The sequence below is a fragment of the Zalophus californianus genome, chromosome X, assembly GCF_009762305.2.
Source record: "Zalophus californianus isolate mZalCal1 chromosome X, mZalCal1.pri.v2, whole genome shotgun sequence".
In the NCBI taxonomy this organism is placed as follows: domain Eukaryota; kingdom Metazoa; phylum Chordata; class Mammalia; order Carnivora; family Otariidae; genus Zalophus; species Zalophus californianus.
This window is the reverse complement of record NC_045612.1, coordinates 71187082-71203215: the sequence shown is the minus strand read 5'-3', so window position 1 is coordinate 71203215 and position 16134 is coordinate 71187082. Positions and strand designations below refer to the sequence as shown.

At 38.5% G+C, this 16134-nt stretch overlaps 1 protein-coding gene across 12 annotated transcripts in view; it reads left to right on the top strand.

Moving 5' to 3' along the window:
- Positions 1–16134, top strand: part of TAF1 (TATA-box binding protein associated factor 1) — a 72563-nt gene that overhangs the window by 45476 nt on the left and 10953 nt on the right. For 11 of the 12 annotated variants that reach the window (XR_003522529.1, XM_027607658.1, XM_027607664.1 and 8 more), the window contains one exon: positions 15816–15883. The exons of the other annotated variant lie outside the window; for it this stretch is intronic. Coding sequence is in view for 10 of the 11 variants with exons in the window: in XM_027607658.1 (XP_027463459.1) it covers positions 15816–15883 (68 nt within the window). In the remaining variant the exon portion in view is untranslated. The remainder of the gene's footprint in view (positions 1–15815; positions 15884–16134) is intronic. 12 annotated transcript variants of the gene reach the window in all.

Genomic DNA, 16134 nt, shown 5'->3' with positions numbered 1-16134 from the left:
AAAATGTGACATCTTTTTTACTAAAAGGGCATCAATCATGGAGTTGAAGGCCACATATGAGATGTTTCCTACTATGAGGTACCATATACATAATAATACTTTTGTTTAAAATTTTGTCGATTTGGTCAGATTTGAACATGCTTCTGTTTTTAATTCATAGTAATAGGGTCCATGTAGGGTCTAGAACAGTATATCTAGTTACTATCGATTCTTGCCATTCTGATCCTTCACACATAGTATCACACTACATATAAGCATATTTCTATATCATTTTATATAACTCCATCAACTTATCCTGTATTATCACGTGTGTGTGTGTGTGTGTGTGTGTGTGTGTGTGTGTGTGTGTGTGTGTGTAGTATGTAGCCAGAATGCTAGCACTGAGGCTAGGCTCATTAGGCAGCAAGTGGAAGATAAGTAACACTCCATATACAAGTGCACCTGGAAGGGTGCAGGACGTGTCAGAGGACTGTCTTGTACTTAAGTGGTGGTGGGCTGCACACTCAAGAGTTCAACCCCTTATGCCTTCTAGCTACCGCATAGGTACCGAACCAATCTCAGAGCCTCTCTTTATGTTCACGTAGCATTTGAAAAGAGCATTAATAATCAGGGAAACCCAAAGCTTGGGATTGGAGCTATTTGCAGTAGTCTCAGAAGGCACATAACATCTCATGTCTATAAAATGAGAGAGGCGTATAGATCAAGAAATCCCTTCTGAAAAACACAACCCAAACTTTGTCCGTCTTTACAAAACCATAAGGTCGTAAGTTGTTGATAGAGGTAAGTTAGTACTTAATGTTTGGTTAAATTTGAAGTGAACTGTATCGTCTGTACCAGTAGGTGATGCCAAGCTATTCATATTTCTTTTCCCAAAGAATTTCCTAGCAAGTTCCTCCTTTAGGCTCTACAAACCAAAAACCAACTCTGATGAGAAGCCATCTTCAGGGTAGGCCTAGGAGAGGTAGATCATGTGTCATTAAACCTGAGAGCCTGAACTTAAAGAATGCACAGTGGGACCCGACGATCGAGATCAGATATAACTTTACAAAAAGCAAAAAAACAAAACACCCCAAAAAACTCCTGGGAGGGTTTTTTCCCCCCCCACTTTTGTTTGAGTAACTCCCAACCCTGTGTGAGCTCTGATAGTTGTTCTGCTTCTAGGACCCCTTGTGGAATCTCATTCTAAACATGTGCAGTTTAGTATTCAGCCAGAGACTCAAGGGAGCCTCTGCAGATCTTAAGTTATTTTTCTGTGGAGCTCCCTCCCCTCCAGTTCTCCCCTGCAGTTTCCAGCTCTTCTCCCCTCCGATTCCAAGATTTGTCTCTGTGGCTTTGTGGGACTGCGATGCCTTGCTTGGGTTCAGTAGAAAGCTAAGGCCAATTGTAGAGCCCTCCTCCTTCATTTCCCTTCTCTCAGGGATCATAGTCCCACACTTCCTCTTGGTCAGTGTTTGAAAACAGCTGTTTCATAGCAGGCCAGTGGCAGTTACTCCATCCAGAAGGTCTCTTTATTTGTGGTGTTTTCTGACACAGAGAAACTTTGTAAAGTGAAGTATAGTTACCATACAGTGTTATATGAGTTTCAGGTGTACAATAGGATTCAAACAGTGCTCTCATCAGGACAAGTGCACTCCTTAATCCCCATCACCTACTCCACCCGTGCCCAAACCCACCTCTCCTCTGGCAACCAGCAGTTTGCTCTCTGTATTTAAGAGTCTGGGTTTTTTGTTTGTCTTTTTCTTTGTTCTTTTGTTTCTTAAATTCTACATCTGAGTGAAATCATATGGTGTTTGTCTTTCTCTGACTGGCTTGTTCCACTTAGCATTATACTCTCTAGCTCCATCCATGCCATTGCAAATGGCAAGTTTTCATTCTTTTTTTATGGCTAAATAATATTCCTGTGTGTGTGTCACATCTTTTTTATCCATTCATCTATGGATGGATACTTGGGTTCCTTCCATATCTTGGCTATTCTAAACAATGCTGCAATAAACAGGGCTGCATATATCTTTTCAAATTCATGTTTTCATTTTCTTTGGGTCAGCAGACACATGAAAAGACATTACTGATCATCAGGGAAATGCAAATCAAAGCCACAATGAAACATCACCTTACACCTGTCAGAATATCTAAAATCAAAAACATAAACAACAAGTGTTGGTGAGGATGTGGAGGAAAAGGAACCTTTGTGCACTCTTGGTTGGTGGGAATGCAAATTGGTGTAGGCATTGTGGAAACAGTATGGAGCTTCCTCAACTAAAAATAGAAATACCATATGGTCCAGTAATTCCGCTATTGGGTATGTACCCAGAGAAAATGAGAAACCTCATTTTTATGTAGTTATATTTATCAGTGTTTTCCTTTATGATTTGTCTTTGGTATAATTATTTAAAAGATCTCCCCTACCCCTAAGATACCCAGCTATGTTCTCCTCTAATACCTATCATATTTTAAAAATTTGAATGTTTATCGACTTTAAAAGTAGATTCTATGGTATAAGGTAAATATCTAACCTTTTTCCTCTTCCAAATGAGTAGCCAAAGTGCCCCAAGTTCTGTTTATGGAATAGTCTGTCCTTTCCTACTAAGTGAAATGATACCTTTATCATGTACTAAATTCTTATATATTCCTGAACCTATTTGGGGGTTTTCTATTCTCTTTTATTTATCTATTTGTCTAATCTGCACTGTTATCACCAGATAGTATCACTGCGATCATTACTCAGACTTTCTAATTTTAAATTCCTTGGCTTGCTTTGCTCAATTATTAAATAAACTCAGATCATTTTTGTTAGATTCTAAGTTGTCCCCAAATAGTATTGAAATCTTATTTAATGTATGGATTAATTTGGAGAGAGTGTATTTCTTTATAATATTACATTTCTCCATCTAGGAACTTAACGTTTTTTTTCATTTATTCACGTTTTCATTTACTCCCTCAATAAAGGCTACCAGTTTTCTTTGGATAACTTCTAGGTATCTTTAGTTTATTCCTACACTTAGATTTTATAGTTCTTGTTGCTTTCGAGCATCTCTCTTTTTTGTTGTTAAAGTTTATTCCTAGGCAATTTAAAAGTTTTGCTGCTATTATACATGTGCTCTTTTTTTTCCTTAACTGGCTTATTAAATCTCAGGTTCTCAATCTGTTTGCATATGAGTAGGTGATTCAATATTATTCATAGGTAAATATAATGCTTAAACTATTTCCATATATTGGTTTCTAAGTCTGTCTTAAGAGACTACTCTGTTAAGTTTGGTCAGTATTCTACAATAAGGTTCTTTTTTTTTAAACCTGTCAGTGACCTTCCTTAGATTGGGGCCAAGATGTACATATTCTTATGTGAAGTTTCAGTCTCTCCATCTTGAAGAGAATCTCTCTCAGTCCGACTTCAGCCTCTTGCTGCCATTCTTGCTCTTCTTCTTTTTCACAGCCAGACTTTATTTTTTTGTTAATTCTGGTAAAATGTACACAACATAGAAATTTGCCTTTTAAACCATTTTTAAGTGTATAATTCAGTGGCATTAAGTACATTCAAAATATGCACCCATCACCGCCATCCATTTCCATCATCCCCATAACAGAAACTCTATATCCATTAAATAATAATCCCATTTTCCCATTACCCCCAGCCCTTGGCAACTTCTGTTCTACTCCCTGTCTGTAAATTTGCCTCTTCTAGGTACCTCGTGTAAGTGTAATCAGAGTATACGGAATATTTGTCCTTTTGTGTCAGGCTTATTTCATTTAGCATAATGTTTTCAAGGTTCATCCATGTGGTAGCATGATCTGAATTTCTTTTTTTTTTAAATGCGTACATAACATCTCTCTCTTGTTCTTTACCTGCCCTTCATGCCTCATTTAGCCTTAATTTGGCTTCTGCCTTGTCCAACACACCAAGCAAATAGGATCACGTAATTGCCAGATACGGCTGGCACTTTTCAGTCCTTATCTTGGCCTCACTCCGGTATTTGACATCACTGACCATTCCTTCCTTGAAACTGTATTATGATTGGCTTCATAACTTTTAGCTCTTATATTCCTCCTACCTGGTAGATCATGGCTTTTCAGTCTCCTTTGCTGAATGTTCTTTTGCCTTTTCCTCTAACTTCAACAGCCACCTCTTTCCTGATAACTCTCAATTTGATTCTGAGCAAAGATCTATATCCCCATCCACCTGCTGAACATTTCCTGTTGGATGTCCCATGGAACTTCAAACATACCTCTCACACTGAACGTTCTTCTGTCCTTCTCTATTCCAACTTTCCCCCTCCGTCCTTTACTATTTCCCGTCTGGGTTTAATGGGGCACTGGTGTTACCCAGTAGCTATACCTAGAAACCTCAGAGTTATCTCTACTTCTTTCCCTTGAATAAATCTCCGACTTCCAGTATATCACTAAAGCCCTCGTTATATTTTGCCTGGATTATTACAGTAAATAGTCACCTGGCTAATGTTCCAGCCTCTGGACTAGTAACCTGTCATTCACATTCCTGTCAGGTAGAACCTCTTTTTTAAAAAATAAATTCATATTTCTTATAAAAAGGTCTAACAATATGGAAATATGTAAAATTAAAAATTAAAGTTTCTACCTCTCCTCCTACCCCCACCTCCCATAGTTTCTTCATTCCCCAGAGGTAATATGTAATGTATCTTTTCCATGCTTTTTTCTGTACTTATATAAAATGGTTAATAATGACGTGGTTTTTTTAAATTTATTTTTGCAAGAATTGCCATTTTTATAGATAATTATTCTGTAAGTTGCTCTTTGCTCATGAGTATATCATGATTGTTTTTGAAATATTTTTAGACTCAAGAAATTACTAAAAGAGTACAGAGAGTCCTGTGTACCCTTCACCCAGCTTTCTCCAGTGGTGACATCTTACATAGCTATAGTTCAATATCAAAACCAGGATAATTGATTTGGTACGTTACCGTTAGCTAGATTACAGACCTTACTCAGTTTGCACTGTTTTAGAAAATCTATATTCATTTGTGTGTGTGTGTACAATTTCATGCAATTTACGCCATCCTGTAGCCACCACTGCAGTCAAGATTTAGAACTGTTCTGTCACCACAAAAGAACTCCTGAGGCTAGCTCTCTGTATCCACATCCCCCCACATGCACCTACCACTGTCTTGTCCCTTGGCAACCACTTATCTTTTCATCTTTATAGTTTTGACATTTGAGTGTGGGGTTTTTTTTGGTTTTTGTTTTTGTTTATTTTTTAATTTTATTTACATTCAGTTAACATATAGTGTATAAATTGGTTTCAGGGGTAGAGTTCAGTGATTCATCAGTCTTGTATAACACCCAGTGCTCATTACATCATGTGCCCTCCTTAATGCCCATCACCCAGTTACCCCATCCCCCATCCCCCCCACTCCTCTCCCCTCCAACAACCCTCAGTTTGTTTTCCTGGAGTTAAGAGTCTCTTTTGGTTTGTCTCCTTCTCTGATTTCTTCTTATTTTTCTCTCCCTTCCTCTATGCTCCTCTGTTTTGTTTCTTAAGTTCCACATATAAATGAAATCATATGGTATTTGTCTTTCTCTGACTTCTGTCACTTAGCATAATACCCTCTAGTTCCATCCACGTTGTTGCAAATGGCAAGATTTCATTCTTTTTGATGGCTGAGTAGTAGTCCATTGTGTGTGTGCACACACACATACACACACATACACACACCACATCTTCTTTATCCATTCATCTGTCGATAGATATCTGGGCTCTTTCCATAGTTTGGCTATTGTGGACGTTGCTGCTATAAACATTAGGGTGTGGGTGCCCCTTCGGATCACTACATTTGTATCTTTGGGGCAAATACCTAGTAGTGTAATGGCTAGGTCGTAGGGTAGCTCTCATTTTTAACCTTTTGAGGAATCTCCATACTGTTTTCCAGAGTGGCTGCACCAGCTTGCATTCCCACCAGCAGTGTAAAAGGGTTCCCCTCTCTCTCCACATCCTTGCCAACATTTGTCGTTTCCTGACTGGTTAATTTTAGCCATTCTGACTGATGTGAGGTGGTTTTGATTTGTATTTCCCTGATGCCGATATATATTAACATGCTCAGATGCTCAACATCACTCGTCATCTGAGCATGTTAATATAAATAATACTATTTTTGACATTCACTTTTTCACTAAGCATTATTGCCGTGAGATCTATTCAAATTGTTGTATGTATCAATGGTTCATTTCTTCGGATTGTTGAGTAGCGTTCCATTGTGCCAGAGTTTGGTCAGCCGTTCACTCAGTGAAGGACTGTCAGGTTTCCAGTACTTTGTACTGTAAATAAAGCTGCTGTGAACATTTGTGTACAGGGTTTTGTATGAGTATAAATTTTCATTTCCTAGGGATAAATGCCCAAGAGGATGATGGTAAACATATGCTTTGTAAGAAACTGCTGAACTCTTTTCCCGTGTGTCTGTACCATTTTACATTCCTACAAGCAGTATATGAATGATCCAGTTTGTCTTTAGTATTCAGTATTATCATTGTTTTTATTTTAATCATTCTTTAATCTCGTGGCTTTACTTTGCATTTCCCTAATAGCTGTTGATGTTAAACATCTTTTCTTATGCTTATGTGCCATCCATGTATTTCTTTGTTGAGATGTCTGTTCATTTCTTTGCCCCAGTTTTAATTGTGCTGCTTTCTTTTTGTGTGTGTGCTGTTTTCTTATTAATGAGTTTTGAGGGTTCTTTATTTTAGGTGTTTGTTCTTTATTATAGGTATGATTTTTTAAAATTTGCATTTTTAAAAATAAAACCAAAGTTTATTGAAATATAGTTGACATAGTGTTATATTAGTTTCAGGTTTATAGCATAGTGAATCAACAATTCTATACGTTATGCTGTGCTCACCATGTAAGTGTAGTTACCACCTATCATCATAGAACATTATTAAAATATTATTGACTATAATCCCAGTGCTATATTTTTTATCCCCGTGACATTTATTTTATAACTGAGTGTTGGCAAGGATGTGGAGATAAAAGAACCCTCATGCACTATTAGTGGGAATGCAAACTGGTGCAGCCACTGTGGAAAACAGTAAGGAGGGTCCTCAAAAAGTTAAAAACAGAAATACCTTACAATCCAGTAATTCCACTGCTAGTTATTTACCCAAAGAAAATGAAAACACTAATTTGAAAAGATAGATGGACCCCTATGTTTATTGCAGCATTATTTGCATTAGCCAAGAGATGGAAGAGATGAACTAGATCAGGTAGGTGTATGATTTACAAAGATTTTCTCCCAGTCTGTGTCTTCTCAGCCCCTTGACAGTATCTTTGGAAGAACAGAAATGTTTAATTTTGATAAAAGTCCAATTTATCGATTTTTTTCTTTTATGGAGTGCACTTCTAGTATATCTCTAGGAAGTGTACTTAAACCCAGGTCACAAAGGTTTTTTTTTTTCCTCTTACATATTTTTTTAAAAGTTTATAGTTTTAGGGGCGCCTGGGTGGCTCAGTCATTAAGCGTCTGCCTTGGGCTCGGGTCATGATCCTGGGGTCCTGGGGTCGAGCCCCACATCGGGCTCCCTGCTCAGCGGGGAGCCTGCTTCTCTCTCTGCCTCTGCCTGCCACTTCCCCTGCTTGTGTTCCCTCTCTTGCTGTGTCTCTCTGTTAAATAAATAAATAAAATCTTTAAAAAAAAAGTTCATAGTTTTAGTGTTTCACATTTAAATCCATAATCCATTGTGAATTAATTTTTGTATATGGTATGAGGTTTTGGTTGAGGTTCATTTTGTTTTGCCTGTGGATGTCCAGTTGTTCCATTTCATTTGTTGGGAAGGCTATCCTTTCTCCATTGAACTGCTTTGAGCAGCTTTGTCAAGGATCAGTTGAGTGTGTGCGTCTATTTCTGGGTTTATTTTGTTACATTGATCTATGTATCTATTCCTTTGCACAGTACCTACCATTATTGTAGCTATCTAGTAAGTCTTGTCATCAGGTAGAGTGATTCCTCTCATTTATTCTTTTTATAAATTGTTTTCTTATTCTTTTGCCTTTCCACTTAAATTTCAGAAGCATATTTATATCTACAGAAAAGTCTAGCCAGGATTTTGGTAAGAATTGAGGTAAATGTGTAGATCAGTTTTGGGGAAAATTGACATAGTTATTAATTCTGTCTTATTAGTACATATTGCTCTCCCATTCTTTTTAATGTGTTCCACGGCATAGATATATGTATCTTAATTTATTTAATTATCCCCCTGTTGGGTATTTAAAATATTTCTATAATGCTGGCTTGTGAACAGCTTTTCACGGTTTTTATATTTCATTGATATTGTGTACTTACAGGAGTATTTTTGTAGTAAATTTTGATCTTGTGTTCTAAAATTATGCTCTAATGATCTGTATACCTATTTATAGTGAAAAACAACAGTAGGGAGAATGCCTGTGTCCCTACAACCTCTACAACATCAGGAATTATCAGTGTTTTAAAAATTTTTGCCGATGAAATTATTTCTGTAAAATTCAAGTATATAACTTAAGCTAAATTTTTCCGTCTGAAAAAATTACATGCTCGTTTCAAAAAGAAACCATACATAATTGTATTAAGTGAAAAGGAAAATCTTCCTGTCTTTCTCCTTTTCCCATCCCATTCTCCAGGGCGGCCACTGTCGGGTTTGGAGTGAAGCATTATGGACCTTTTTCTATACATACCATATGCTTTTTCTTTTTTTGACAAAAGAGATCATATATTTACATTCCATTCTACAGTTTTTTTTTTTCACTTGATAATGTGTTACGGACAATTTTTCATTCATGTATGTGATCTTGTTTAAGTAAAATCTGTTCATAGGTGACTCAAAAAAGAGTTAAATGAATGTCATTATGAATGCTTCTGCAAAAAACATCTAGATTGGCTTTCCCCTTTAAAAAAAAATACTGTGGGGGCGCCTGGGTGGCTGAGTCGGTTAAATGGCTGCCTTTGGCTCAGGCCATGGTCCCAGGGTCCTGGGATCGAGCCTGTCATCAGGTAGAGTGATTCCTCTCATTTTATTCCTGGGATTGAGTTAGTAGATAGTGATATAGCAACCTGGTATAAGGCAGCATCTCACTAAAAGTCTTGTACTTGTGATGAATGAGATAGTATATTATGCCAATAAGCAAATGTGCACCAGAATATATTAAGGCTACAACAAAGTCCACATTTAAAAGATACCATTGGGGAAAATAAAGGTTATTATTTATTAAAAGAAAAAGGGATGCCTGGCTGGCTCAGTTGCTTCAGCGACTTCCTCTGGCTCAGGTCATGATCCCAGGGTCCTGGGATCAGGCCCCACATCCAGCTCCCTGCTCAGCGGGGAGTCTCCTTCTCTCCCTCTGCAGAGCTCTGATCTCTCTCGCTTTCACTCTCTCTCAAATAAATGAATAAAATCTTGGGGAAAAAAAAAAAAAGAAAAAGGAGACACAGGAAAAAACAGGCCTTCTTTCAGCCCTGGAGTTTCTATAATGTATTTTCAAGGCACCTCTGTAGTACCAGGGGAAACCAAACAAAACCTTACCATGAGGGATACAAATCAGTGTTAACCTTCTCCATGTTTATTCTTTATAAGCCATTGTAGTTGGTATCATGTAGAGTTGGGCCAATAGTATAGGAAGAAAAACGGCCACATGGAGACTTAGTGGCCTAAATCTAATAAGTGATTGCTGTAACCTTCACGAAGGCAGGAATAATGTCTGTCTTACAGCCTTAGTGCTTAGGGTAATGTTTGGCACATAGTAGACACTCAGTAAATATCTGTTGAATGAACTAATGGCCAAAGGTAGAGGTACAGTACCAGGAAGGAGTGGAGAGTGGTGCTCCAGAAGCCATGGGATTAGAGTTTTAAGGAACGAGACAGGGCCTCTAAGATCAAGTACGAAAAATGTTCACCGGATTTGGCAGTTAGCATGTTGTTGCTGTTGACTTGATGAGAAAAGTTAATGAAGTGTTCTTTAACAGAACAGTCTCTGACACATTGCTACTTTCTCTACACCCCTTAGTACTTTGTATAGTATTGAAATTATGTTTGTATGATCTTCATGAGCCCATGAAAGGCATCAAGGACAAGGACCTGTTTGTTCTGTTTTGTTTTTTAATTTTTACCTTTGTATCACCAGAGCCTGGCACTTTACTTGGCTCATAGTAAGCGCTTAAAAATGAAGAGTCAAGGCCTATTATGAATTTTACTCTATAGGAAAAGGTGTTTTGAAGTCGCTGTGTTGTTATTTTTCCAATGGTTGTAGAGATATGAGGTGACTGTGTTTAGCCAAGGCTGTATATGAATTTTTTTAAGTTGCTGAATGGAATGGTGGGTCATTTTGGAAAGAAAGAAGCATTTTCAGGTTCTTTTTTTTTTTTAATTAAACATATAGTGTATTATTAATTTGAGGTAGAATTTAGTGATTCCTCAGTTGCATATAACACCCAGTGCTCATTCCATCATGTGCCCTCCTTAATGCCCATCACCCCCACCCACCTCCCCTCCAGCAACCCTCAGTTTGTTTCCTGAGTTGAGAGTCTCTTATGGTTTGTCTCCCTCTCTCTCTGTTTTGGTCTTAGTTTTTCCTTCCCTTCCCCTACGTTCATCTGTTTTGTTTCTTAAATTCCATGTATGAGTGAAATCATATGGTATTTGTCTTTCTCTGACTTCTTTCACTTAGCATAATACCCTCTAGTTCCATCCCTGTTGTTGGAAATGGCAAGATTTCATTCTTTTTGATGGCTGAGTAATATTCCTGTGCGCACGCATGAGCACACACACATACCACCTCTTTTATCCCTTTATCTGTTGATGAACATCTGGGCTCTTTCCATTCTTTGGCTATTGAGGAAAGTGCCGCTATAAACATCGGGGTGCCTGTGCCCCTTGGATTCACTGTGTTTGTATCCTTTGGATAAATACCTAGTGCAATTCCTGGGTCGTAGGGTAGCTCTATTTTTAACTTTTTGAGGAATCTCCATACTGTTTTCCAGAGTGGCTGCATTTTCAGATTCTTCAGGGCTTTTTGTCAGATAGGTCCTGACTGTAAATCAGTGACATTTATTACCCCAGTTCCCTTCTGGATAGTTTCTAGCTTCTTGGGTTTCTAATCCAGATTCTGAGTGAGGTTCTGTCACTCTGGTTTGAAAGATCAGACCTCTTATCTTGGAAACCAAACATCATAATTTGCATTTGATCCCATTCTTCATGATGTAAAGAGCCTAGCTACAGTCTGAAAGGTTAGATTTACTTCTCTTTTTACCTTTTCTAGACCTGGTTTGAGATAAATATATGGGAATTGAGCAAGTTCAAGCTTAATGTCTTTGGGATCTGTGGACTATGTGTAGTTTCTTTAGGAATTAGCTGTGTGGATTTTTCTCCTCTCTTTCTCTTTAAATCTGGCACTGATTTTTTTTTTTTTAAAGCTTTCTACTGCTACTGGGGTTTGATTTTTTTTTTTAATTTTAATGATTCACATTGGAACACATGCATATCCCCCTGCACCATTCACTGTCAAGGTAATACTTTATGCTTGTTTTGGCAGAGGACTCATTTTCTTTTCTTTTTTTTTTTCCCACCAAAACTTCAGTATTTATAACATTACCTGGAATTCAGCATTGTTTAGATTTTTTCTTTTGATGAAAAATTTTGTACAGTGAAAGGCACAGATCTTAAGTGCACATTTGCTAAGTTTTGGCAAACACATCAGAGGACTCATTTTCTTAGGAGGAAGGTTATTTTTAGTATTGGTGGAAAGATTCTCAAAGGAAATATGAACTTAAGAGTGATCACAAACATCCTTCTCTCCTTGGTTGTGCAGGACTGCTCACCATCTTGACTGGTATTTTTCACTGAAACCTTTCAGATAGCAGTAATACTTGCTTTCCCTCTCTAACTAGAACCATGAAGCTTGTAACTTTTTCTCACATCACTAAAGAGGTAAATTAACTTAGAAACGACAAAAAATATTTTCTTGATTTGGGTGAGAAATCAGCTTTACCATATTTCCAAAAAATATTTTCTTGATTTGGGTGGGAAATCAGATACCTGGGAGGTTCAGTTGGTTAAGTGTCTGCCTTCGGCTCAGGTCATGATCCTGGGGTCTGGATCGAGTCCTGCATCGGGCTCCCTGCTCATGGGGGAGCCTGCTTCTCCCTCTCCCTCTGCTGCTCCCCCTGCTTGTGCTCTCTCTCTGTCAAATAAAATCTTAAAAAAAAAAAAAGGAATTACCACTATTTAAGGACATTTGGATTTGAATTCTATGTGATTCTGTAGGTTACTGCCGATCCTTATTTGGAATGAGATGAAGTATAAATCTCTTGCCTTGACAAGGCATTTACAGTTGCATTGCTATGATTTAATAAGAAAAAAAAGCAAAGTATATTTGAAGAAATTATTTCTTTTTGTAAATGGGTAGCTTACTCTCCTGTAGGGTCCATTGATACTTCATAGATGGTCTTACTTTTCATATTCATTTTTGTGTTGTTTTGGAAATTACTCCTTCAAAAGTTAATTTTGGTTTTCTGTGTGGAAGTGGTGAGGTTATAGACTCCTTTGAGAGTCTGAGGAAAACACCGTGGGTCTTCCACCCTGAAAACTATTACTACATACAAAATTTTGCTTAACGGTTTCGGGACATTCATGGATCTCTTTCTCTCATTACCACCCCATTCAAGAATTCCTGGGATAAGAGAACATCTGGGTATCTTATCCCTTTTGGGGGGGGTGTACATTTGTTTATGTATTTATTGGAAGTGTTTTGACATACAATGTTATATTAGTTTCAGGTGTACATAGGGGTTCGACAGTTCTATACATTGTCCTGTGCTCACCGCAATAGGTGTAGTCACCATCTGTCAGTATACGGTATTACAATATTATTGACTATATTCCCTGTGCCGTACTTTTCATCTCTGTGACTTATTTCTTTTATAACTGGAAGTTTGTACCTCTTCATCCCCTTCACCTGTTTCACCCATGCTCCCACCCACCTCCCCTCTGGCAGCCATCAGTTCATTCTCTGAGTTTTAAGAACCTGTTTGTTTTTTGTTTGCTTGTTCATTTGTTTTTTTTTTTTTTAGGTTCCACATATAAGTGGCATTTGTCTTTCTCTGACTTATTTCATTTAGCGTTATTCCTTCTAGGTCTGTGTTGTCAAAAATGGCAAGATTTCATTCTTTTTAATGGCTGGGTAATTGTGCGCGTGTGGGGGTGCGCTGATATACATCTTTATCCATTCATCTCTTTTTTCTTTTAAGATTTTATTTATTTATTTATTTGAGAGAAAGAGAGCATGCACAGGGGCAGAGGGAGAGAGAGGGGGAGAAGTGGACTCTGCCGAGCAGGGAGCCTGATGTGGGGCTCCATCCCAGGACCCCGGGATCGTGACCTGAGCCGAAGGCAGAGGCTCAACCGACTGAGCCCCCTAGGTGCCCCTATCCACTCATCTCTTGATGACACTTGGGTTGCTTCCATATCTTGGTTACTATAAATAATGCTGCAAGAATCATAGGGGTGCATGTATCTTTTCAAATTAGTGTTTTCATTTTGGGGGGGCAAATCTGGCATTTTACCCTTTTTTGGTCATGTTAACAGTGGTTTGCCAAATCCACCACCGTCTTTTATCAAAAGTACTTTGAAACTACTTTGCCTGTAGTAGAGTAACAGAGTTAAATAGCCGAACCCTCTGTAATGCTTGAGAGCACACACTGTTAAAAACTGAGGACACAAACAACTAGTAATCCAAACACATGAACAGGTGTAGCAGCTTATGTAAATAAGTGTGTTTTTTCAAATATATTCTGGGGTTATTATTAGCGGGTGTTTCTCTAGAGCTGTGTGTTGCAAAGAAAATGGGGAAGGAAGAGGTCCCATCTTCAAAATGGTTAAGAGAGAAAATTGTGCAAATGTAGAAACCGAACTTTTCCCTGTGTATAGATGAGAGCAGTTAGATGTTAAAGGGTTAGTTTAGGTTTAGGTTTCAGAACTGAAGTCGAGTAAGGTCTGAATTCTTCATTTATAGGCTGGAATTATAGCCACAAGGCAAGTCCCTGTAGGTAGAAGAGTCACTGTACCGGAAGAAGCTGCTGTTGTATTGGCTCGATGATGAAGAAGGCCTGTAGACTATGTGCGGAGCCTATTTGCCCTAGCATCACGCATCAGTGTCAGCATAACTTCTGCAGTCTGTCTCCATCAGTATTTTGAGGACCAGCCTACCGGTGGCCCTGGGAGAGTAGAACTCTGGAAACTTAAGCTGCAGGTCTAATTCAGGGATCACCTCCTCTGTGAAGCCTTTCCTAATTCCTTTTTCCCTCCTGCTTCCCAGAATTGGCTACTTCTTCCTCGGTGCCTCTGCTAAACCCTGTATGAATTTTTCCATTTCATCATATTGCCCCATTTGTTTATAGTCTCTCTCACCAGATAAGACCATAAGCTTCGTGAGGATATGGTCTGTATCCTGCTCCTTTCTGCCTGGCACATAGAAGGTACTCAAAGATGTTTTAAGGATGCATGAGTGGGTGAATGACCAGTATATTAAAGAATATTAAAGTCCGGGATTAAACACTCACATGCCTTCAGGGTCCAGGCAAAAATGAGTTAAGCAGACGTGGTAGGGAGGGCGGTAGCCTGCAGAACACAGGCCTTATCTGAAAGGGGTGACTGCCCCTCAGCTCCAGCCGTTCAGTGCTCTTTGGGGGTGACGACTCTGTTGTTACCACATCTTTTTTAAGAGAAGCCAGACATTTGGGTTTTTATATGAAATTTCTCAGTTATGAAATGTTGTCAACTAAGGTTTTCCTAAAAAGTTTTTATTGAGGTAATTTACATACACAAAAAGTGTATATGTTATGGGTGTACAGCTCAGTCTGTCTTCATAGACTGAAGTGATTTTTTTATGTGGGCCAAACAAAACCGGCTTGACTTGCAAGCCACCGGTCTGCAGCTTGTGACAAAGACCGTGTGGGGAATGTGGGGAACTGTATAGTCTAGTTAAGAATCACCTGGTAGGTAAAAGTGTCTCAAAGCGGTGTGTAGAATCTATCTGGATTATCATTCAAAGAAATCAAATGTAAAAGAACCTTTATGAAACAATTGGCGAATTTAAATGTTGACTGGCTATTCAATAGTATGAAAGAATTATTGTTAATTATTTCAGACGTAATATAGCTGGTTTGGTTTGATAGATAGACATAGATTTGATTTTTTTTTAGAGCAGTTGAGGGAACAGTTGAGTGTAAGGTACAGAGTCCCCATATACCCCCCGCCTCCACACATGCACAGCCTCTCCCATTATCAGTATCCCCTCCCACGGTGGTACATTTGTTACATTTGATGAACCTGCATTGACACATCGTGATCACCCAAAGCCCATAGTTTACATGAGGGCTCCTTCTTGGTGTACATTCTGTGGATTTTGACAAATGTATGATGATCCGTATCTACCATCATAATATCATATGTAGTTATTTTTGAGAAGGGTCCTCAGAGACACATATGTTTTAAAACAATTTATGGGTAAAATAAATGAATTAATGCTGGAACTGGCTTCAGAATAATTTGGGAGGAGTGTAAAAGTTGAGGTGTAAGTGAAACAGGATTGACCGTGTATTGACAATCATTGAAGCTAGGTAATGGGTACATGGAAGTTCATCATATTAATGTCTCTGTTTTTGTATGCGCTTGAACTTCTCCACCTGCAAAAGTAGAGCAAGAGTCCACGATAAAGCTGGGGCACGGTTTTTCAGGTCTAGGATAACAGGGACACTACTGCTGGTGACAGACATAAATTTCTGGAACTGAAGTCTGCAAAAGTCATGGCCTTTTTCTTTGTTCTTTTGTAGGGCCTGAAAGTCAGTATACTAAGACTGCTCAGGAGATCGTAAATGTGTGTTACCAGACACTGACTGAGGTGGGTGGTAAAGAGGAGGTCTCCTTGGGATGTAGCAATTCTGGAATACCTTTGTTCCCTTGTGGGGGGAGGTCTTCCCCACCTGTCTGATTTTCATATGTAACCTCCTACCCCACAGCCCTCATTTCCTTTCCTGCTTTATTTTCCTACTTGGTGCTAAATGTTTTTAACAAACTATGTGATTATTTACTTTAGTTATCCTGTGACCTGTCAGTAGAAGCAGCTCCATGAAGACAAGGATTTTTGTCTGC